This window comes from Eremothecium cymbalariae, chromosome 4 (genome assembly GCF_000235365.1).
Source record: "Eremothecium cymbalariae DBVPG#7215 chromosome 4, complete sequence".
NCBI lineage: Eukaryota > Fungi > Ascomycota > Saccharomycetes > Saccharomycetales > Saccharomycetaceae > Eremothecium > Eremothecium cymbalariae.
The window spans coordinates 496,596-520,146 of NC_016452.1; the positions used below are offsets into that span (position 1 = coordinate 496,596).

At 38.2% G+C, this 23,551-nt stretch overlaps 11 protein-coding genes and 1 further gene across 11 annotated transcripts; 5 read left to right on the forward strand and 7 right to left on the reverse strand.

Moving 5' to 3' along the window:
• Positions 1-2: 2 nt before the first annotated feature.
• On the reverse strand, positions 3-1,832 carry AVL9 (Avl9p; the record flags this gene model as incomplete). The annotated part of the gene is made up of 1 exon (XM_003646074.1): positions 3-1,832. The coding sequence occupies one exon, from the start codon at positions 1,830-1,832 to the stop codon at positions 3-5; it is 1,830 nt and encodes a 609-aa protein (XP_003646122.1).
• Positions 1,833-2,059: 227 nt separating this feature from the next.
• Positions 2,060-4,318, forward strand: HPR1 (Hpr1p; the record flags this gene model as incomplete). The annotated part of the gene is made up of 1 exon (XM_003646075.1): positions 2,060-4,318. One exon carries the CDS (start codon positions 2,060-2,062, stop codon positions 4,316-4,318), a length of 2,259 nt encoding a protein of 752 aa, XP_003646123.1.
• Positions 4,319-4,886: 568 nt separating this feature from the next.
• On the forward strand, positions 4,887-7,297 carry Ecym_4241 (the record flags this gene model as incomplete).
• A 191-nt stretch (positions 7,298-7,488) lies between these two features.
• MSL5 (mRNA splicing protein MSL5) lies at positions 7,489-8,739 on the forward strand (the record flags this gene model as incomplete). Its single annotated transcript, XM_003646076.1, has 1 exon — positions 7,489-8,739. The coding sequence occupies one exon, from the start codon at positions 7,489-7,491 to the stop codon at positions 8,737-8,739; it is 1,251 nt and encodes a 416-aa protein (XP_003646124.1).
• An 85-nt stretch (positions 8,740-8,824) lies between these two features.
• On the reverse strand, positions 8,825-10,945 carry CLF1 (Clf1p; the record flags this gene model as incomplete). The annotated part of the gene is made up of 1 exon (XM_003646077.1): positions 8,825-10,945. The coding sequence occupies one exon, from the start codon at positions 10,943-10,945 to the stop codon at positions 8,825-8,827; it is 2,121 nt and encodes a 706-aa protein (XP_003646125.1).
• Positions 10,946-11,288: 343 nt separating this feature from the next.
• Positions 11,289-11,441, reverse strand: RUB1 (NEDD8 family protein RUB1; the record flags this gene model as incomplete). Its single annotated transcript, XM_003646078.1, has 1 exon — positions 11,289-11,441. The coding sequence occupies one exon, from the start codon at positions 11,439-11,441 to the stop codon at positions 11,289-11,291; it is 153 nt and encodes a 50-aa protein (XP_003646126.1).
• A 188-nt stretch (positions 11,442-11,629) lies between these two features.
• MTQ2 (S-adenosylmethionine-dependent methyltransferase) lies at positions 11,630-12,304 on the forward strand (the record flags this gene model as incomplete). The annotated part of the gene is made up of 1 exon (XM_003646079.1): positions 11,630-12,304. One exon carries the CDS (start codon positions 11,630-11,632, stop codon positions 12,302-12,304), a length of 675 nt encoding a protein of 224 aa, XP_003646127.1.
• On the reverse strand, positions 12,305-17,386 carry DOP1 (Dop1p; the record flags this gene model as incomplete). Its single annotated transcript, XM_003646080.1, has 1 exon — positions 12,305-17,386. One exon carries the CDS (start codon positions 17,384-17,386, stop codon positions 12,305-12,307), a length of 5,082 nt encoding a protein of 1,693 aa, XP_003646128.1.
• Positions 17,387-17,710: 324 nt separating this feature from the next.
• TML25 (palmitoyl-(protein) hydrolase) lies at positions 17,711-18,400 on the reverse strand (the record flags this gene model as incomplete). The annotated part of the gene is made up of 1 exon (XM_003646081.1): positions 17,711-18,400. The coding sequence occupies one exon, from the start codon at positions 18,398-18,400 to the stop codon at positions 17,711-17,713; it is 690 nt and encodes a 229-aa protein (XP_003646129.1).
• A 433-nt stretch (positions 18,401-18,833) lies between these two features.
• SRN2 (ESCRT-I subunit protein SRN2) lies at positions 18,834-19,382 on the forward strand (the record flags this gene model as incomplete). Its single annotated transcript, XM_003646082.1, has 1 exon — positions 18,834-19,382. One exon carries the CDS (start codon positions 18,834-18,836, stop codon positions 19,380-19,382), a length of 549 nt encoding a protein of 182 aa, XP_003646130.1.
• An 86-nt stretch (positions 19,383-19,468) lies between these two features.
• On the reverse strand, positions 19,469-20,593 carry PEX7 (Pex7p; the record flags this gene model as incomplete). Its single annotated transcript, XM_003646083.1, has 1 exon — positions 19,469-20,593. The coding sequence occupies one exon, from the start codon at positions 20,591-20,593 to the stop codon at positions 19,469-19,471; it is 1,125 nt and encodes a 374-aa protein (XP_003646131.1).
• Positions 20,594-20,996: 403 nt separating this feature from the next.
• SAN1 (ubiquitin-protein ligase SAN1) lies at positions 20,997-23,041 on the reverse strand (the record flags this gene model as incomplete). The annotated part of the gene is made up of 2 exons (XM_003646084.1): positions 20,997-22,965; positions 23,037-23,041. 2 exons carry the CDS (start codon positions 23,039-23,041, stop codon positions 20,997-20,999), a joined length of 1,974 nt encoding a protein of 657 aa, XP_003646132.1.
• Between the last annotated feature and the right edge of the window lie 510 nt (positions 23,042-23,551).

Here is a 23,551-nt window from a genome sequence, read left to right on the forward strand (position 1 = left end):
TGTCATTTCCATGGATTCTCCACCATGTCCTTCGGCAAAGATAGTATTTCTGGCATAGCATTAATCGAAGGAGAGGCGGTTCTTTCAGGGGATTTTAACCCCAGACCAGCTAAGGCGCTACCAATGCCTATATCAGATGCAACAGCTACGGAAATATTTTTCGGTGATGATATGAATTCTTCATCGTCCCGTTTTTTTGATCTTGAGTTGAAGTAGTCTTTCCATGAGTACCAACCAGAGCCATTATGCCTTATGTTTTCGTTATCCTTTCTCTCATCTAAAGATGAGTTCGTTTCAGGTAGTCTTGTCTCCGAATTTTTAACTTCGTTGGGCATTACTTCAGGAGTGGTCGATTTACTCTCACGATTTAGTATCCTGAGCGATTTAATAAATCTTCGTTGCCATGCAACAGCGGGATCAACTCCGTTGTATACATGCTTTGGCTCAAAAAGATCAAATAACCGATCATCAGTAAATATGTAAAACATTTTATAATTCTGTGTTTGCCTCCATAGTTGTATCCAGGTGGGATTGAACGGCTGAGTAGGATCTTCTTGAATATAAGAAGTGGGAAGTAACCGCGTATTCATTTCATTTCCAGAATTCCTCGTTAGAAATCCGTCTAACTTAACCGAAGACATCAAGCCGGTCAAATATTCTTCAAACTGCCATCGAATAAAATCTTCACTACCTTCAAATTGGAAAGTAGAAGGTGTAGTTAAGTCATATTCGTTCCAAGTATTATTAATATTTTGGATAAGCAAGTCCATCCACTTTCTATCCTGGTGAGAGAGCTGCAAAGCTTCATTTAATACTTTATCTTCTGAAACTAACTCCACAGTCCTACTGTCAACGTTAACTAATAAATCAGCCAAATTATGTTTTTGTTCCAAAAGCAAACTGTTTGAAGTGCCAATAACATACCATTGTGTCTTTGATGAAGTCAAATCGCTCAATTGTTGTAATGGGGTATATGGTGAGAACAACCCTCCTTTACCAAATATCTGCAATGGGAATCCTAAGAATCGTAGGACTGATTTCCTATCACTGGACTTAAATGAATCGCAAGTTTTTAAGCCAGTTTCGTATTTGTTCAAAGATGGAGAACCACAGTCCCCAAGGTTTGATATCAAACTTGGGATTAAACTAATAAATCCGAATTGCAAACCACACAACTCTTCTACATTGCTTCCATAAAATATTATCTTCTTTTCTAGAAGAACCGCTTTTAAAATCACAAGAATATCCCTTTTGAATTCATGAATCACTTTTCGTAAACTCAATCCAACAAATAAATTGCACTCATCAATGCTCATAGAGGAACAAAACATGCTTTTTAAGTTTTGATACAATGTGTAAATAATAGATGTGTCGGTAAAATCCCGCTGCATAAACAATGCATTCGTCACAATGCTCAACTTATCCTTAATCTGCCCGAATATAGGAATCCTGGAAATAACAGCCAAAGACTTCTGCACCGTGGATCGCGTTACATCATCTCCCTTGTTTAGAAGGTCATCGGTCTTTATTTGTCTTGAGCATGAAATTGCAAAGAGTGTTGTACATGAATTAAAGTTTATATCATCAACTTCATCTATCCCATTTAAACCTAAATTATTCTCTTCGTCATATAGTAGTGTAAAGTAGGTAAAAGTTTCCTCAAATGAATGCGAACCATCTGGTAGTGCCTGAAACGGTAGATTGGCCCATGTACAATCCTTTAATTCATCGCTATACCAATGTTCCACTTCTGGCCCTCTTGTATGATGAAAATCTACTAATGCAACACCAAATACTATATTCGAACACAATTTATCAAGCTTCTTAGCCATTGTATTCACTCTATTGCGAACTAAGTGCTTGGCAATGGTATGTTTTGATCTAGCAGTTTCGAATACTTAAAATTACTGGCAACTCTATTTCATACAAAGTTCGGTCATGTGACCAAACATTCTGACGTTTGCTTTTTAATAAAAATCTATCACACACTGCAATCCACAACGATTTGCATTCGTAAATGGAAGGAAGGAGTCGATAGAAAGGTGTGGTGAATATCTATATGGTATCTAGAATGATAGATTACGAGGTAGTGCTGGATGACTGCGTGGAATATTTGTCAAAGAATATATTTTTGCAAGTTCCCACTTCTGCGATTTCTGTTCCTGTGAATGAATCTCTACTTGGACCTAAGGAATTATTAAATGGGGAATGGGTTGCCCTTTCTGAGATTGATGATATGCAGGTTAGGAAGGATATGGAACTATCTGCATTTAGGAGGCTGGTATTGGAGGTCACTAGGTTTTCTGAGGGTGAAGATGAAACGCACAATGATCTGAATAAGTTAGCCGTAATACTAGATTGTGTCCATGCAATCCAGTGTTCTTCGAAACATAGAGGAGATGCAAGTTGGGCTGGGACGTGGGCGAATTTATATTTTGATCTGACTAAGATTGTTATGCAATTTTTGCAGTTTCCTTCTTCATTTTTGTCTTTCTTCCCATATTTTGAGTCCCGTTTGCAATGGTATCTACAGGGTCAAGAGATGGAGCAGTTTTCTTACGGGGATAATAAGCTAACTTCAGGTATTAAATTACCGCTTTCGAGGCTGCTATACTATTGCAATGAGTTAATCAGACATCTGGAAGCACAATCCAAGTTGAATACTCCGCTGCACTATGTAATAATAAACAAAATACAGTGGTTTATTTCTCAATTACTGCCAATCAGTGAGAATTGTAATTACAATAAAAAGGGTCAAATATTAAGCCAATTTCCAGAGACATTGTGGTCAAACAAGCATTCTAGAGGGTTGAGTTCGCGCTCTCCCTCATTGTTTGCTGACTGGAATTACTTTCTGGAAGAATTTATCTTTGATCCAATGAACATTATGTTATCGCCTGTGAGAGATAGACAAGGCTTTGAAGAATACACAAATGACATTGTTGAATTCCTTCTAGAAAAGGAATCGGAATATTATAAGAGACTCAGTGAGGTGATTCAGCAACCGAATCTTATTAGGCAAGATATCCATAAGAATTTCATTGCCAGTCAGTTTGTTAGAAATAACTATATTGAACCCCAAGATACAAGAAATATGATATCTGAAACAAAGGTGGAGTTTTGGAAAGTTTTTGTGCATAATGATGAGTCTATGAACGGTATAATGCATCCCTTACCATTAGAATTGAGTATTTTCGACGAGCAGAATTTCCTGAATCAATTGGAAACTGTTGAGTTAGACTTTTTTAGGAAAAATATGCTTATGCAAATTGCTATCTCGTTTAATATGGTGGACACAATTTTACGTGATAAAGCTACATTAAAAGCATATACTGCTCGTTATAAAAATGCCCACTATGACCGAATTTTTCCACCAGATCCACCAACATTATTTAAGTTCTTCTACAGTACCGCAAACAAGATAAAGGAATTTTATAAGCAGAAAGACTATGAATTCTATGAAATTTTAATCGAGTTGCTTCATTCGGATGAATCCTTTCTAGCGGCAAAATCAAAGAACATGGCTCCTTTCAAAGAAATCAAATGGAACTGCAAGCCAATAGATGGAAAGCCTTCTTTTGATTATGAGTTCAAAAAATTTGGGTTTATAAAACTAGGAAATAAAAAGGTTAATGATATATGGAAAATTGAATCTGGTTTGGATCGTGCAAGAATTCTTTCCAAAGCTAATGAGATAAACCCATCTGCAGTGTATAATAAGCTACAGGAAGAATTCCAAAATTCTAATGTTAAAAATTCGCAGAATTCTGGAACTGACGGCAGCATATTAAAACAGTGGCAACTGTTACGTTCATTGAGATCCCAGTATTTATTTGAATTCAACACAATCGACGAGACTACTGGAATAGCTGGTTTATTTGACCCAAATTTGGCCAAAAATTCTAAGGAAAACAAAGCAAAGAATACAAATTCGTATTTCGAGAAGGAATTGAATAATCATCGTGAACTTTTAGAACAAGCCCAGAAATATTTTGAGAAGGAAACCATCAAAGCCGTGAAATCTGAAGAAGATAGTAATTCTAGGAAGAGAAGGTTGGATGACGACGATATTTCCGAAGAAGATAGTGATTCTCGCCCAGGGTCGAAGAAAGTTAAGACAGATTTAATTGTTAAAAATATTGACTTGACTGAGCCTGAAAATACTAACGTCCCTTCTGACCTGACCAATGAAAAATCTTCTACAGAAATTGAAGCTAAGGCGGAAGACGACCAACTTGTTAATCCAAAGTCAGAGTCTAGAGGAACTGGGAATGAATTGGAACATGAAGAAGATGACGAAGCAGTTCCTGAATGTTAGCCGTCATATCTTCTATAATATAAAGAATTATGATCAATATTATTTGGCAAGTTCGATCTTTTGGAAATCTCTGCATTATAGATAGCCCAAAGTTTAGTTCCCATAATTTGTGATGAAATTTCAGCCACAGATCAACACAGTTTAATCGAAAAATTTGAGTAATAATATTAGCGTTAAATAATTAAAATTAAAACTGGTGTTGTATTTACCGTTAAATAATAATAAAATAATAACGTATATTATGCAAGCGGTATTTATTGCAGAAACTGGTCGTAAAACAAAATCGTCTATATAGAGCAAATGGGCCCAAAAGAAGTCTTTGAAGCCTCATCCCATCATTAGAATAATAGTGGGAACATATATAAAACAACGGGAGACTCTCAAGTAAAATAGCTTACTCTGTAGGTAAGTGTTGCTACCTGCTAACTCTTTTGTATTATGTAAATATGTGAATTATTTATTGTATGCACACTAAAAATATCATTGAAAAAAGTTCACCAAGGATAAAGCACCAACTATAAAGGAAGACAAAGAAATACAAAATACCAAGATCCCTGTTCATCTTTAGATGACTTATACGTTCACTTGTTGTCAAGATAAATCAGGGGCTACGAAAGGTACAATACTCTGTTTTGATAATTGCACTCTTCTTATAGATCCTGGTTGGTCTGGTCGATGTTACTATAATGATTGCTTAGAGTTTTGGAAACAATGGATCCCGCAAGTAGATATAATACTACTTTCTCAGCCAGTACAAGAATGTCTAGGAGCATATACAATTCTGTACTATGAGTTCACTTCTCATTTTCAGTCTCGTATTCAGGTTTATTCCACATTGCCTGTTGCTAACTTGGGAAGGGTTGCCACAGTAGATCTATACGCCAGCAAGGGGATCATTGGACCGTACAACACAAATCGTATGGATATTGAAGATATTGAAACTGCGTTTGATCACATCAGTACGGTGAAGTATTCGCAGCTTGTTGACTTGAAGTCCCGATTTGATGGTTTGAGCTTTTTAGCCTATAATTCAGGGTTTGCTCCTGGAGGTACTATATGGTGCATAAATACATATTCGGAAAAACTATTATATGCTCCACGTTGGAATCATACAAGAGACTCTATTTTAAACAGTGCCGATTTGCTAGATAAGACTGGAAAGCCTTCTTTTTCATTGATGAGACCTTCTGCAGTCATTACCTCCGCTGAGCATGTTGGTGCATCTACACCTTACAGAAAGCGTTCCCAAAAGTTCAAAGAGATTGTGCTAAAAGCAATGTTATCTAATACATCGGTTGTGATTCCAAGTGTCATTGCTGGTAAGTTTTTGGAATTATTCGTCTTAGTTCATGATTTGTTATATGAAAACAAGAAATCTGGACTGCAGGGTGAAGTTCCAATCCTATTACTTTCTTACTCCAAGGGCCGTACATTGACTTATGCAAAGAGTATGTTAGAATGGTTGTCGTCTCAGCTTGTGAAAACTTGGGAATCTAGAGATAATAAATCACCTTTTGATCTTGGGAATCGGCTGAAAATCATCACTGTCAATGAAATAAGCAACTATCCTGGAACGAAGGTTTGCTTTGTTTCTCAAGTAGATTCCTTGATCAATGATGTTATTAGTAAATTGTGCACGAAGGAAAAGACCACTCTCATCCTAACCGAAAAACCAAGCAATAGCTTACAAAACATTCCAGTTTTATCAAAGGCGTATGCAAAATGGGCAAGAGCTCTAATTACTAATAATCTGAATGCGTTGGAAGGGAACCCTATTGCCTATTCTGATTCGATATCTGTTCAATTTTTCAAAAACAAGCCTCTTACTGGAACAGATTTATCAGATTTTCATTCTCAAATTGAAGAACGAAAAAAAACAGAAGTGAGTTGTTAGCTTCTTTCCAGTTACCTGATAGTGTTGCTAATGGTGGGGCAGCATTTCATGACGATGAAGACGACGATGAAGAAGACATGCTTAGGTCTGATAGAAGTGGTGTATTATCTACAAAAATAGAAATCCCAACAGATACAATGATTCCTCCTTCCACAGCTGCAAAACATAAAATGTTTCCCTTCCAACCTGGTAAAGTGAGTCGAGATGACTATGGAGATATTGTAGATTTCGATCAATTTATTCAAAAAGATACCAATTCATCAGGAAAGAGAGCGATAGATGAGGAAGACGAAGAAGAAGGATACGATCCGCATGATTTCGAAGAAGTACGCAGATCGAACAATAGTGGCAAACGAAGACGTAGAGAGCACGAATCTTTACAAAGACAGGCTAATGCGGATGACTTATCATATTTGGATACGTTGAACAAACCTCATCAACGCACTGTTAGTCACCATAAAATTGTTATTCGTTGTTCAATGGCTTTTGTTGACTTGTCCGGCCTGGTGGATTCTAGATCTGTCTCTATAATTTGGCCTGGACTGAAGCCGAGAAAGATAATAATGATGCCAGTTGACGATGCAGATGGTGAGTCTACTGTGTCACAACAATTACAAAAGAAAGGCCAGGAAGTTATTGAAACCGAATTCAATAAAAATATAAGCATGAACACTACACTGAAATCACTAGACGTTTTAATTGACATTGAGATGGATCAAGTACTTAAGTGGCAAAGAATCAGTGATGGGTATAGTGTGGCTCATGTTGTGGGTAGGCTCGTTCGTGAAAAGGATGCTAAACATACACATAGAGATAAATTGGTGTTAAAGCCGTTACAAAATTCGAACTCTAGGATCCACACCAGTGGATCACTACGTATTGGTGATGTCAGACTTGCGGAACTCAAGAGAAATCTAACTGCAGGTGCTCATATCGCTGAATTCAAAGGAGAAGGTACACTCGTCGTTGATGGTCAAGTTATTGTCCGCAAGATCAGTGAAAGTGAGACAATAGTAGATGGTTCTCCATCAGAATTATTTTACAAAGTAAAAGCAGCTGTTTCAGATATGTTAGCTAATGTTTGAGCAGTTTTACTTGTTATATTTTAGCATTTTATATAATTGTATTTAATTAATCTTCTATTAATATGTGGTGTCCGAATGTTTAGTTTAGTTAACAAGGTTTTATACTTCTGAATTTGAAAATTCTATTTCTCGATCACTACTTAACCGTCACTGAAGTTTAATGAGTTCAGACCAGGATAATGAAAAGATAAATGATGGACAGAGGACGGATTCCGGCAACAGCATATGATAGTTTATGGGGTGCTTCGGCTCGTGAGAACTCCATTGTATCTCAGGTACCATTGCAGTATCGAATTAGAAGTGCTTTAACTCAGGAACAACAGACTGCTTACCAAGTAATGTTCAGAATACAAGAAATTAGTACGAAGCTGAGGACTAGTGATTTAACTCCCCCAAAGAGTAGAATCAGGTCTGTATCTCCACCTCCAGTTTATGATTCGCAAGGTAAAAGAACGAACACTAGCGAACACCGCTATAGAAAGAAACTGGAAGAAGAAAGGCATAGGCTGGTTGAAATTGCTCTAAAAATGATACCTCATTTTGTAGCACCTGATGATTATAGACGTCCGAGCAAATTCCAAGACAAATACTATATACCAATAAATGATTATCCAGAAATAAATTTCGTTGGTTTGTTATTGGGGCCTCGTGGTAATACGTTGAAGCAGTTGCAACAGCAGTCTGGTTGCAAGATTGCTATTCGAGGCCGCGGATCCGTGAAGGAAGGAAAGACTGCCATTGATTTACCGAAAGGTGCAATGAATATGAATGAACCTTTGCATTGTATTATAACAGCGGATACGGAAGAGAAAATTCCGTTGGGAATCAATGCTGTTGAAGGCATTATTATAAAAGCAATTACATCTCCTGAAGGACAAAATGACTTGAAGAGAGGACAGCTAAGAGAATTGGCTGTTTTAAATGGTACTTTAAGAGAAGATAACCGTCCATGTCCTTCATGTGGTCAACAAGGTCATAGAAAGTGGGAGTGTCCCACTTACCCGTCATTATCATCTACTGTAATTTGTCAAAATTGTAACCAACCAGGACATACAGCTAGAGATTGTACAACAGAGGTGAATGAATTTGGTAAAAGATCAAACGAGGTGCCTGAGCCAACTCATACTAAGAGGCCTCATCATGAAGTATCCCATCCCAGCGCACCTTCTCAGGCGGCAAAGCTTTTACCTTCTCCTTCAATTCCCAGTACATTAGCAGCTCCTGGCACTTCTTCTGCCCTTGCTCCCGGTACATATTCGACAGTTAGCAATATGTCTATTCCACCAGGTACAGTGTTCCCACCTGCAGCACCATCTATAAGTTTACCACCGCCACCACCGCCACCACCGCCACCACCACCGGCGCCACCGGCGCCGCCTGCCCCACAAGCACCCCTGACATCCTCGGTACCACCTGAAATCAAGGATGCACCTCAGCTTTAAGATTCTGAATTTAGAAATAAAATTAATTTCAAGTAATTTAAAAAAGATAAATAATTGCTACATAATTTTTATCTATTTGAATAGATCACTTTCTCCTTTCTATATCCCAATTCCGCGCCAACGATACCAGTCTTGACAGATCCGGTTTGGCAGTTTCTTGGTTATCGTCCATAAATATATATTCAATATATTCCCTTTCAATCCCATCCTGCATTGCCTTTCTCTTAACGACTGTAGGATACCTGGAGGCAATTTTTTCTTGAGTAATCGGGGAACCATGCGTATGTTCGTACTGTTTGTATGCTTCCAGAATTAAAATTCTGTTTTGACTGTCCTTTTTCTGGGCAAAATGGTTTAATGCCTTTTCAAATATGGATCTGGTCTGATTTTTATTATCCTCAGTGATTTCGAATTCTTCTTCATCACTCTCTTCATCTTCGTTCTCATTAATTTTCTGTTCGTAAGCCGCTAGCTGCGCATTGGTGGGAACAGAGGATTCAAAAAGTGCATACTTTATCCAAACCTTTACATCGTAGTCACTGATGATCAAGTACTTATCATATAAGTTCCTAGCTCTGGAATATTCACATACATCCGTCTCAAATTGAATAAACCTGGCTATAAGTTTTAATCGGTCGTCTATTGGAAATTCTACTTCATCGCTCAGCGCAATTTCGTATATTCCTCGAGATCGCTCCTCATCACCCAGGTTTTCTTCCAATTCTGCATATTCAATCCAGGTGTTCAGAGATAGTGGATCGAAATCTAGATATTTTTCGTATAATTTTCTAACTCTATCAAATTCCTTTAGTTTAATTTCCAGATCGATATAATACCTAAAAAGCTTCTTCTTTGGGCATAAACCTAAAGACATACCGAGAATTTTCCTTGCATTTGTCACCTCACCTTGTCTAATTTCAAACTGGGAATACATTATCCATATCTTTGCAAATGTAAATTTTTTATTCGGTATGATCTCCTTGATTAACCTCTGGTAAACAGCACGTATCTCATGGGCAGCAACATCAATAGATTCTAAATAAATCAAATAACGAATCCATATATATATATACCTCCTCCAAGCAATAGATTTAACATGACCTGGAGGTACGCTGCTAGCAGTGGCACGTTCATAGACAGGTCTTAAATGATTGGTGAAACTCTCGGCTATCAGGTCGATATACAACCACCACATATCATAATCTGTTGGATTATTTACCAAGTAGTTTTCATATTCAGTTTTCCTCTTGAAAGTAATAGAATCATTTATATTTGTTCCATCACCAAACTTCTTCTCAAACTGTATCGCTGCGTCTTTCAGAGTTTTAGAGTTCGGTAGTTTCCGTATTGTAATATCATAGAGCGACCTACAACGTTCAAATTCCTGCTGACTAGCTTCCCAGTTGGCAAAAGAAACAATAAGTCGTTCTAAATCATTCTTATCAATGTTGTCAAATGCGGATAATGTATCTAATGCAAGTGAATAAACTCTGCGAATGGTATCAATGCTACCATGCTTCGATTCATAAGATACCCATTTCAACCACGTGTCAACCTTAGGATGTACCAGAATATACTTAGCAAAGATATTCCGAACTTGCTCAAGGTTCCCATGCCTAGCTTCAAAACCTATGTACGAATCCCACACATTGGTACCAGGTTCTAAGGAACACCATTTAGTATACAACCCACGAACGACCTCCACATGACCTAACGATTCTTCGACAAAAACGTATTTATACCACAGTTTGTCCACCCTAGGAAGCAAACTTGTAGCCCTATGCAGCAGATTCCTCGCATGGTTAACGTTTTTCAACTTGAGTTCACTATCGATGTATCGCACCCATAATGGAATATAACTGGAACTTACCAACAACGCTCTTTCAAAAATAGACCTAGCTCGCCTTATATCATGCTGCTCTAGTTCAAACTGACCATATCTCATCCATTGGCGTAAATCGAGCCGATTCCTTTTCAACACTTCCTCATATTCTGTCCTCTTCCTTCGTTGCCAGTCTTTTAATTCCTCAAGATCAAGTATTGCAACTTTTGTACTAGGCTTCACCTCCTTCCGAGTTTCATACGCTTCTTCAAGAATATGATCAGCTGATATAACTTCCTCCCCTATTTCATCCATCAATTTCCCACTCTCCATAACATTCACCATATATCTTAACTCAATTTTATCTGTCAGTACTATTTCCATAATTTTCCGCTGCGTAAATTTTATTTAAAATTGAACTGTGCAAAACTTCAAACGTTGAATTAATCATCTTCTAAAACATTAGTACAAAAATGAGTGCTATATATTCTCTATTTGTCTTGTATATTACTGAATTCGTTAAATGAGAATTTCATCGATGAGCCATTGTATAGGATAAATGGCAAGCAATACATATTAGCGACCTCCGCGAAGAGTTAGAACCAAATGTAATTGCATGCCATGAGATAACTTCGCAGATCTTATAGTTTGTTCATCATCGCTGTAAAAACTCTAAACGTTAGTATTCACTCGGTATGTTAGATAACATTCAAAAACCGCTTTAAACTTACATTTGTTTTCCCTGGAAGATCAATCTTTGTTGTGCTGGAGGGATACCTTCCTTTTCTTCCAGTAATTCCTTAATAGAATATACGCGATCCTCAGGTTCTACATCGATTGGTATCTCTTTCCCAGTTAACGTCTTGACCTTTAATAGCATATTTCGGATCTTCACTACTTGTGAATGATTATTTATATGCAAGTATAGTGATACTTTGCAGTTACTTATGCAGCGAGTTTAGAAGCACCCTTGCAAGATTTCGAAAAGTTTTGTACAGTTACAAGAGGACTTTATGACATTGGGCAAACAGATTCACAAAGCTTTTTGTAAAGGGGGTTTGATCGAAAATGCTATCTACTCCTGATGTTAAATGCGATTATACAAGGATATATGAGCCCAGTGAAGATTCATTTCTTCTTCTGGATAGTTTAGAGAAAGATAAATGTTGGTTAAATGAGAAGTTTCAAAAGAGTGTGAGTGTAGTGTGTGAGATTGGCTCTGGTTCAGGTATAGTGACAACGTTTATGATGAAGCATGGGCTGCCTAACCAAAACAGCATATATTTGCCCACAGATATTAATCCATGGGCGACAGAAGCGATGTTAGCGACTAGTCGTAATAATCATTGCGAGGAAGGTTTTCTGGCTCCTTTGAGAATGGATCTGACTAGTGGAATCAGAGAAGGTAGTGTTGATTTATTAGTTTTTAATCCACCTTATGTCCCTGCACCATCTGTACCGTCAATTCCCAGTGATGATTGTCCCCAAGATAAATGGCTAGACCTCGCTCTGGAAGGTGGTGAAGACGGTATGATTGTTACTACTAAACTGTTAAATAAACTACACGACGTTCTTTCCCACAGAGGCATTGCATATATATTATTTTGCGCTAGAAACCATCCAGAAATTGTAGCACAAGGTATGCGCTCTAGAGGATGGGTTGCAGAAATAGTCGAACACAGGAAAGCAGGTTGGGAAGTTTTGAGCGTTTATAAATTCTATAGACAAACTAAACAATTATAGTTACTGTACCTGCATAACGGCTAATACATCTTTTTTTAAGTCTTCATAAAGAACTTTAAAGTTGATAGGTTTCATCCCATACATGGTTTCGTAGTGAGTGTAACTTAAATTATGAAAGAAGGTTCTTAATTCTAGGTGGCTTCCAATGGTTCGAATATCGGTTAATAACGGGATCCTTTCGTTGGTTCTGGTGGCCAACTCCACATCGGTCACAGAGCTTGTCATATAGTCTTTGCATTCACTGATTTCATCAATTAACGCCATGTATGGATCGGTTTTGTAAATACAATTAATGGTACCAATAATGAAAATCCATTCATTAGTTGCACTGAATTCTTCAAAGTTGAGGACCAGCAACAGATCCAAGCTTTTGCACAATTGTAGAATTAAATTAGAATCGACTGGTTCCTGAATTTGTAGGCTTTCGTAAAATGCCTGTAACCCTGTTTGTAGACCATGTGTAATTACCAACCAATGATCAGCCAAATGTGATTGATCGAAGTGCACAAATATAGCCCTTAGCAATATATAACAACTTACCTTCAGTGGAGCATCAGCACTGAACAAGTAATCTTCAATTTGATCCATCAATGGCTTAAAATACAACAGATATGTATCCTTTGGAGATATCGTTAACAAATATGCAATCTTTGCCATATGTTTGAATTTCAAAGTAACTTCAGAATCAGACCATCCTTGAAATGGGTTAATTGTTGGTGTTATGACATTACCTTTTTGTGCAATAGTTAAAATTAGATCGTTCATCAGCTTATCTTGAAGTTCTTGATATTGACTCCATTCAAAGATAATTTCATTCCATATGGGAGCAGCTTCGACAAATTGGGTTAACTTCACATTATCATTAAAGATTTCACTAATCAAAGTTTTCCAATTTCTAACTTTAGCGCCTAATTTCGCTACTGCCAATGTTAGTTCCAAGAAAGAATTGACTTCACCGGCCTCCCATAAATTATTCTTGATCATTGGTATAATAGCGAATGAAACCATAACAGAGACACAAGAATTAAATTTGTCCCCATGTATCTGCTCATTTACAATATGATGTAGTCTTTGCACAATGTACAAAAGACCATCAAATATCTCATCTTTCACACATTTCCTTGAAATAACATCATCAGATAGGACTGTGTTCATATACTTCACAGAGATATCAGAAAGATCTTTTCTTACTCGTTTCTGTTGACCAAATTGACAGTGAGCAATTTTCTCGGACACAATAGATATCAAAATCAAAACCTGAAAGTTCACAGATTCATAATAAAAGGGATTTTGGGATATCTCTTTTATGAACATCAGGAAGTCATTGTAAAATTCTTCCATAGCTGCATTTTCTAAGCTATGCACATATTCAGTGATAAAGCCCAAGATTTCCGATGCATCCAATTTGGATACAGCCATAGATGGTTCATTTGCTCTCTTTGTTGTTGTGTTTACGGTCGAAAATAGTAAGGTCGAGCCTTTATTGCACGTATTTAGCAGACTTTGCATCAAATGAGGAACCGTTAGCACAGGTCTATTTCCATCGAGTACATGGATCAATGTGATTGTCAAATAATCTCTTCTGTTAGATATCAGTATTTCCAAAACTTCAAGTGGTTCTAGGTTGAATAACTTTTCTATCAATTTCTTTGTTTTGAATTTATATCTGTAAGAAAGCTGATGCAAAGATTCACTAAAATCTTGACCTCCAATATCTTTCATGTTGGTAATCGTCCCCTTTGGGTTAGAATGTTGTTGAGCCCATACCCAAACACCAAAACTGCAATCTACTGCTCTTTTAAAAGACTGGAGTATTACCTCTCTATGACCTTGAAATTTATTCTTATTATTGGTAGTATCATTTGAAAACACGTTAGACACCATGCTTTGTAAAAAGTCATTTTTCGTTCCAGAACTAGGTAAATAACCACTGTTTTCCCCTGTGACTAGATAACCATGCGAAATCTCCAAGAGTTCTTCCAACCCGTCAATTAATAGTGAAAAAGCTCTAAAGTTTGCTCCTTTATCAGCTGGTTCATAAAACAATCTTTCAATACATTGTGTGATGGAATTTGATAGAGGTAGTATAACGTTGAATATTGAATTCTGGAAGTAAACAATGCTTTGAGAGAGTAACTGAACGTAAGAGGAAATTACTAATGGTGATTCGATAAATGTGATACTCGAGACCAGAAAATCTATGTAGTTGGTATGAGAATTTTGGTCATCAAATATATCTAACTTTATGCCATTTTTATGCGATAGTGATAAAATCCTAGAAACAATGTTTAACAATGACACAATAATAATTTCTGATTCAGTTCCACTTTGCTTCATGTATTTAGTAGACAAGTTTAATAATCTTGTGACGATTGATTTGAAGTTTTGTTCAGTCCCATCCAGTAGAGTATCCAATAAAATTAGTACACTTCTAATGCTTCTTCCATGTACGTTGCTCTCTAAATTCAAAAATTTTAAGAGAACAGCTACCGTCAAACCTTTATAAGTTGAGATATCTTCATCTCCCCAGTTTTCAAAAGATTGAACAGAAGTTAACTCAGTACCAAATGCTTTAAGAACGACAGATTCTTGGGTCCGTAAGATATTTGTGACAGTTTGTACATGATATGTAAATAGATCCAAATCGTCTAACTCTTTCAATGAGTCTCTGGCGAAGAACTGAAACGACAATAGGTTATCTGTAACGACTTGGAACAGCCTGTTCCCAGCGTTAGCACTGACAACTGAGACAACCCACTTTGAAGCATATAAGTATGATAATCTTTGTTCATCCCATAGTTCATCAAAAACAAGTTGTAATGGATATCTGATCATGTCAATATCATTCTCTAGATGATTCCACAATGCATCTAACGCAGTCAATTTTAAAGAAATATCTTTTTCTTGAATGAAGGCATTTGTCAATGCCCCCTCAATAGACTTTGTGTCAATAGCTCTGTTAAGTGAATCTAAGCACCTAATTGCTTCCATTTGAGTATTTGGATGAAGTAAATATTTCCATAAAGAGGCAATGATTATTTTCAATAGCTTCAAAGAATCAAAAAGGTTTAACCTTGAGGCTAAGTAATTTGAATATATTTCAACAATGCCAAAAATGCAATCTCCATTTGCCGAATCACTCATACGATCTTTCAAATCAAAAATGGATTGCAAAAGACCGCCATTAGACCAATTATAGCTCTCGTTGAATTTAGAGACAGAGATATCATCATGATCATCATGATCATCTTCTTTTGGTTGTTCAGGAATCTTCTCAACTAACAATACAAACAGAATGGAGATCTCATTGATCATCTGACCCGATTTTAAACCTTTTATTAACAGAGAATTCACTCTTCGAGTTGTTAAAAGAGCTAAGTTAGCACCGCTAAATGGTGGGGAGATATCGTTTGTAGTCTGTTGTAATGGACTAGTCACCAGCTCATAGTAGGAAGTTATTTTATTTAGCGTTTCATTAACATCACTTTCACAAGCTTCTGCAAGATCAGCTTGTGCAATGGGAAGATAGGCTCTATCTGGTATTATATTAATTAATGTTCTGCAAAGCCAATACTTTCGACTCACTTCAGATGAAGAATCATTAAATGACAGGTTTAAAAGAGCCAAAAGCATCAGTGGACAGTGTTTAACAATAATTTCTTCATCATTGGAAACGTTAAAGGTATTCAAAATAAATTCCAACAATTCGTAATCATCATGAAGTAACATGGCTTGGTAGCAATTTCCCCAAATAACATTTGTTTCAATAGAGTCAAAAAACACAGAACAGCTCTTGATGATCTGTTTGTTATGTTTATACTTTTCAGCTGCCTTCATCAAGTTAGTAAACAAAGTTGGCACTATACGCGAACCTATCTCCCACCGATCCATTAAAGCATGACACACCCTAAAAGTATTCGGAATTTCACGTTCTTTCATGAGCATATCTGATAGACCATTCATTAAACTAATTAACCCGTAATTCGGGAAGTAGTCATTGTTTGAAGACATCTCCGCATGTTGAGGTCTCGACGCTAGACCAAGTAACCAGTTCCAAATCCGCCTATTGAGAGACATATCCTTTCTCAACATTGTTTTACAACAAGTAATTACTAATAGTTGTCTGTCTGAAGGGGTAACTAATGTTTGCAAAACGGGCGAATGAAGGTGAATTCGTTGTAATAGTAGATCCAGGATTCCCCGCTGGATTAGTAACTCATTATCTTCTTCAAGGCATGTGATCAAACAGCGAACTAACAGCCCTGGCTCCGGAGAGACTATACTTTTACACTCAGGAAGCAGTAATGATAGAGCATCATCTCTCACTTGTTTTTTATCTATAGCAGTGGGATCATCAATTCTGCGACTAGACTCCTGCTTCTTCAAAACTAAGTGCGGAACTGCATTGAGAGATGGAAGCCGTTTGGTTAGCCATACTAAGCCACCAAGGCGACGATTCTTATGCATGATCATGACCATAAAACAACTTTGCCAAAATAAGGAGTCATCGCCCAAATTTGTTCTCAACGAATCAAGTAAATTCATTATGATTGGTTGAAATTCACTGCTCTCTTCATCAACACCTGGAAACAAGCTTGCAATTAATGGCTTTATCAATAATCTCAGTATGGAGGGTGGTAGCTGGATTAGATACTTTTCATACAACTCAACCAATGGAGATTTCACAGAAATTGAAGCATAAGACATCAAAGGTAACAGACCTGCTATCCATATATTGCATTCCTTGCCAAGAGTCTCCAGTCCTATTTTCTGAAATATAAAAGTGTAAACATCTAGAGTTTTTAAATGAACACCAGATGGTAAATTAGGGGACAGAGATGATGCTAGACGTCTACTTACCTGGTATGGAAATGGCACGTAATATTTCACATTTGGAAATTGTGGCGACCAGCTTTGCAAAGCTTTCCAAAGCTTTCCGAGACTTGCAATATAGTCTGCCCACTCTGTTACAGCATCAAAATGTTGCAATGCCTTTTGGACGTTCTGGTGAAACTTCTGCCGTTTCGAATCTAACTTCTTAGAGTTAGAGTCGATGGTCAACGGTTTCAATGGAAGCGACATCAATGTAATAAGTCTCACTAGGTCCTTATCCAATTAACTAGTCCCTTCTATACCTTTCAAACTAAAGGTTCCTCATAGATATATCCATGACCAAGTAGATCTCAGTTGAAGAACATTTATATCTTTGACATTACACGAAACTCGTTGAAGGCGATCAGTCGTAAGAGAGCTCTTAGATCAATATACTCACAATGTGAGGCTAATTCATGCGAGTATTGGCTATCCCAACGATTTGAAATCATTAAACTGGGCAGCTTATGTTTATAAAGATACATATGTAACGGGCACTCGAACCCTCATTCTGAAGTTTATAAATGCCAATGATTATTGACTTAGATAGATATTCTTGACAAACTCAATGGCATCTCCAAGTTCTTCAGGTGACGTGCCGTGCTCTAATCCTGGATATGAATTGAATGTAAAGTTAGAAAACTTGAACCTTTGCGTTAGTTGTTTATAGACATCTTTGCCCTTTGAAAACGATACAATTGGATCAATATCTCCATGGCCATGAAAGATTGGAGAGTCTAGATTCATGTTCTTCTTTTGCAATTCCAGTGCATCTTCAAAACCACCAAATCCCGAGAATGCTACAAAACCTCCTATTTTAATTGGCAATGTTACAGCAGACGCCAAGGCCAAGGCTGCCCCTTGTGAAAATCCTCCAACAATAATGTTTTCAGGTCTAATCCCAGATGTGACCTGTTCGGTAACGAAACGCTCTACTGTTTTCAAAGAATCCATTAATCCTGCATTATCAACTCTGGACCTATCCTCTCCCCATGAGTAAATGTTGAACCATGCGGGCATTGGATAGTTGCCGTTGGCTACAATGCTCAGAGTTGGAGCATTTGGAAAGATAAAGCGGGTCTTAGAAAAAGCCAGATCTCTCTGAATGTATTCTGCTAAGAACGACCAACCTGACCCACTATCGCCTAATCCATGGAAGATTATCATTGCCTGTTGGGCTGGCTCAGCCTTTGCTGCCACTCTAACAGCGGATAACGTAGACATAGTGCGATTGAATACAAGACACAACCAAATAAAAACGACTCAACCTGGAAAGAAAATATGTAATGCCTTTCCGATCTTGCAGAATTGTATAGGCAATAAGATGCTGATAATAGGAGATTGTCAGTAGGGAATTCTATCAAGATTATAACCCCAATTTCCACGTAAAGTTTTCTAAATCTGAATTCTTCCTATTGGGAATACATATCACGTGAATATGATGATAATTCATTCAGGATTACGAAAGGAGATAAAGTTGTCAACTATGACTAACGTTACTTGAGCCTGGACATGGCATCACTGACTAGATTTTAAGTGTTATTGTATACTATGGATTGATTTGGAGCTTGTGCGAAACCTTAGTTCCTTAACCCCTAGTATAAAGTAAATAATTAGCACACATACCTGCACTAACCTACAAGCCATAGTAAGTCCTATGTCCACGCCAGAATTACCACCAAAACCAGTTACGGATAAGTCCGAGACTAAGCAAGTTCAGGTGGATTTACCTGCAAACTCTCACTTGCTTTCAGTCGAGGAATTGAAGGAAATTATTCAAGCTAGAGATAAATTACAAGCCTATGTTAATAGATTCTGTAAAAATGATGAGGTGAAGAAACAAGTTGGATCGTATAAAACCGTTCTAAGCAATTTAAAAGAAGATTTCAGATATCTTGAAGACCAGAAATTTGAACTTCAAGACAATTTAGATGCATACCATCGGTTGGAGTGTCAATATCGTGAAAAGTTGCAGTTGCTAGATATGGCGATTAATGATAGTTACAACGATCCTACACTTAAACATAAATTTAAATCACAAATACGTGAATTGGACGAGAAAAGTAGAGCTATGGAAGCTCGTTTAGATGCCACGGATGTCGATGCATTCATCAGTGAATACATAAGTTTAAGAACCAATTACCATTTGTACAGTGAAAAGTTAAATACTTGGGATAGTCAAGGTGCCTTAATAAATGACGGGTGACTTGCTTATATCGTAAAAAAATATATCATTAATAGGTTATATATAAGGTATGTTTTTAGAAAATTTACAAGCATAATGGTATAGTATTATCTTGGAAATGCATACCATGCATAAACATGTCCATCCCAACCAGTGGTTGCAACATAACCAGGTTCACCCCATAGGCTCCAATCTGCACCGAATACAAATTCGCTATGATTTTCAAAACTAAACTGACAACCTCTTTGAGGGTGACTGTTATTTGTTCGGCCTGGAGTATAACCGCTAGTATTGTTGTCAGTTAAATCTTGCCACGTACGACATGTCATATCATATGAAGTAGACAGCAGCATATCGGAGTGATGTGGTGACCAGAATACTCTGCGAACAGCCAATGAATGACCTTGCATCTCATTGATGCTCACAGGAGATGATCTAGTATGCAAGAGCGATTGTCTTACCATCCTTAGATCCCAGACTTTAATAAGTTTATCAACACCACCAGTGGCAACAATGTGAGGTCTGTATTTATTAAAGTCACAAGTTAGCGCCTCTAAACCTCTATGTGCAATGAAGCTTTGCTGCTCAGTGTTTACAGGCTGTCTAATATCAAAGATGGAAACATATGAATTACCAGAACAACTCATAACTAGGTTCGAATCATGTGGAGAATACAACGCTTGGTATATGCAATCTTTATTATTTGATGAATATTTATGTTGAGCCTGATTAGACACAGGAACATCTTGTTTCAAAACAGTGCTATCGACTAAAACAGTATTATTTGTAGGAGTGGGAAGCAGGGTTCGCAAACTTTGCTTTCTAGCCGGTGACCAGATTTTCACAGTACCATCCCATGAAGAGCTTAGAAAAGTTTGCTTATCTATCAAATTCCAATTACAGCTGAATACTTCACGTTCATGTTCCTGAAATATGGCCACGGGATACTTCTGCAGGTTAATATCGAATAACCTTAGAGATCCATCCCCTTGCGCAGCGAGAACTTGGTTTTCATGTAGTTCATTCCAGGCTACATCAAAAAGCCCATCTTTAGTTAAGAAGGAATTGCTTTCGACAATTTTACCTTGGGGAGTTATATCCAATATGAATAGTTTTCCATTCCCGACTAGTCCAAAGTTTGAACCCGTGGCGACCGCAAGCTTGTTATCAAAGAATGGAGAATATTGAACCGCATAGCCACTGTAGCCTTTCATATGATACCCAATCAACATTTTAAATGGACTTGGCCGGATCTCAGCGTCTTATTTACTACTACTTATCCCGTGTTATACAGTTACATAAAATGGTACGATAGTTCTTCAATTCCAAAATTGCAGAGCCTTCGCCGTTTTAAAGGTACTTGTGGGGTAAAATCAATCACGTGATATCTAAGTATATATAATAAGCAGCCGACAAGAATATAGTAATACTAATTTCCATCCATTTACGAGTAGGAACAATCATATATACATATATATTAGATAATAGTAGTAACAACTATATCACAATAAATGCAACTAAGCGGCCCATGGAATTGATGCAACAACAAAGAGCCTTGCACTGCAGATACTAATAATATGATACGTATAATCCATACAGTCCCTAGTAGAAAAAAAACAATGAGGTTTTCCTCTTTCAAGGAGAAGTCTCCTCAGAACGTTGTTGGTTACTGGCGGTAGAAGGTTCATTATTAGTATTGGTATTCGGATCAGATAAAATGGATGCCGGCGATGTCGGTTGCGGTAGCTCTCCGTTGAAATCCACAGTTCTAACACCAGTTCTATCACGAAAGCTGGCAACACCGCTACTAAATAGGTTCCTACCACCAAGGGCAGATCCACGACGACCTTCATTCATTGTATCTAGAAAACGTTGTCCGTTATTTTGAGTATAGTTTCTAATCCGCCTGCCTCTGCCCAAGAAATCAAAGAGTCCAAATCTGCTGGTATTGCTGTTAGACGGTGGAGGGGTTTCGGTACTCATTTCAGGCCTTGCTCCAGGCCTTGCTTCAGGTCTGGATCCACTCAAACTTCCAAGTTCTTGTGGAAGGGAAATAGTGGTGTCTTCTGAAGAACTTGTTCTACGTGACTGTATCCTGCCGGTTAGATTAGCAATTAAATCAAATAGTCTATTAATGTCATTGCTATTCATTTGAAGAGATCCGGCGCCATCGGCGCCACCACCGTTGGAATTCGTATCGGAGGCTGCATTAGTAGCATCTGTCGTATTATTATTAACACTGGAGGTTGGTGCTTCGTTCGTGTTCCTATTATTCGCCGTAGGACCTAGACTGAACAAAGCCAGTGGAATAACACCTAGTGCTTCCATTCCATCAGAAAGCCGTGTATGCTGGGCTGTAGTATTGTTGCTGTCTCCAGCGTTGGCCCTAGGTGAGTGTGAGTGTTCTGAGGGAGCCACAACCTCCCCGTCGGAAGTGCTTTCAGTGGTAGGGACATTGGGTACAGCATCATCACGTTGAATATTCGCATTGAACACAGCTGAATCAGGACGAATTACAATAACGTTATGCCGTTGCAATGTAATACCACCGCTACCATTTCCATTTCCAGCATTGGTAGCATTTTCTCCATATATTAATTGCCTTATTCTTTCGAAGGATTGTCTATCAAATTCGTCCATTACAACTGGCGAATCGTTTATGGCATGATTCAAACCCTCATCCTCAACAATGCGAGACCTGCAGATCGGACAACTGTTATGCTCCTTAGTCCACTTGAAAATACAATCTCTCCCAAAGATATGGCCACATGGTAGTTCTGTTGGACAATGCTTATAGTCCATTTGGTTAGAAGTTTCAGGTGCAGGAGTATCAGGTGCATCAGCCCCAGGTGCAAAAGGCCCAGAAGCACTAACCTCACTGACCTCATTCGTTCCCGCATCGGCGGCTTCCGGGGACTGTACAGAAGGCGTAGATCTACTAGGATTCTGCAATGGTGTAGAGTTACCTTCAACCCGCTGACGCTTAACAACGGACGTCTCTCCATCTAGAGATCTATTCCTTTTTGACCATACAGATGCATCATCCTCGAAGTCCTCATAACATATGCTACATATATCACCATTAATCTCATTCAAACTTTTTAGCGGTAATTTCTCAAATGATTCCTTTGACAAACCTCGAAACAAACTAAACCTCCTCGTAACTCGACTCACAGCAAACTGTGCAGCTATGCCAATCACCTCTTGGAACCTCGCATACGATGTCGAATCTGGAACATCTGTAAAGCTCATGACAAAAGTATCTCCATTCTCTCCAGGTCCACCACCTGCCGGCCTATCCTGAGGATCCCCGTCTTCACCACCTCCCAAACCTGCTCCCCGTACACCAACACCACCACCACCACCCCCCAGATTCCTCATATCATTAAGCCACGAGTACTGAATCGCTACTGTAACATTCCTAGTATTAGATCGCCCTCCTGAACTACCCCCGTTCTCTCTTTCTACACGGCCCTCCTCATCCCCTTCTCTACTACTGCTACCCACCTCGTCCCCTCTACCCACATTGCCACCACCCCCATTTCCGGCACCTCCACCCTCTCGTCCACTACCTCCATTGCTACTTGTACCGTTATAATCGCCGCTATTCCGTCTACGTTAGTAATGACCATCCTAACAAATACTTGCTACATGTGTGCAATCATTACAACATACCTCATGTCCGTCATCCTTGGGTACCTCTATCCTATTAACTACTCCTCTCAAATCTCTGTATATCCCCGGTGAGCCTTATTAAAACGATACCTAATATACCTTCTTTCTTCGATCACCCCCCTTTGTGTAAAACACTTTCTGCTTGATATTTATTGCCCTGATCTCAAAACCATGGGAACAACAATCCATAATTTTAATCTTTATGACGATGTCAAAAACTTCCCAATTATATGTTACCCGGACACATCAACACCCACCCATCCACAAAGCCACCGGACGTCGAACCGCCATTTGATTCGACGATAAAGAGCGAGGAAGGAAACCGATCCGCCCAGGAGCCCAGGGAGCCCCTTGGATGGTGGAAAGCCCGGTGAGGCAGGCGCAGCCTACAGCAACCAGAGAATACGTTCCAAAAGAAGTCACGTGACAGTCTGTTATAAAGGCTATAAAGGCAAGGGTATATACATTCTACATGGAGATAGACTCCTTCCGGTTGAAGATATACTGATCATTAT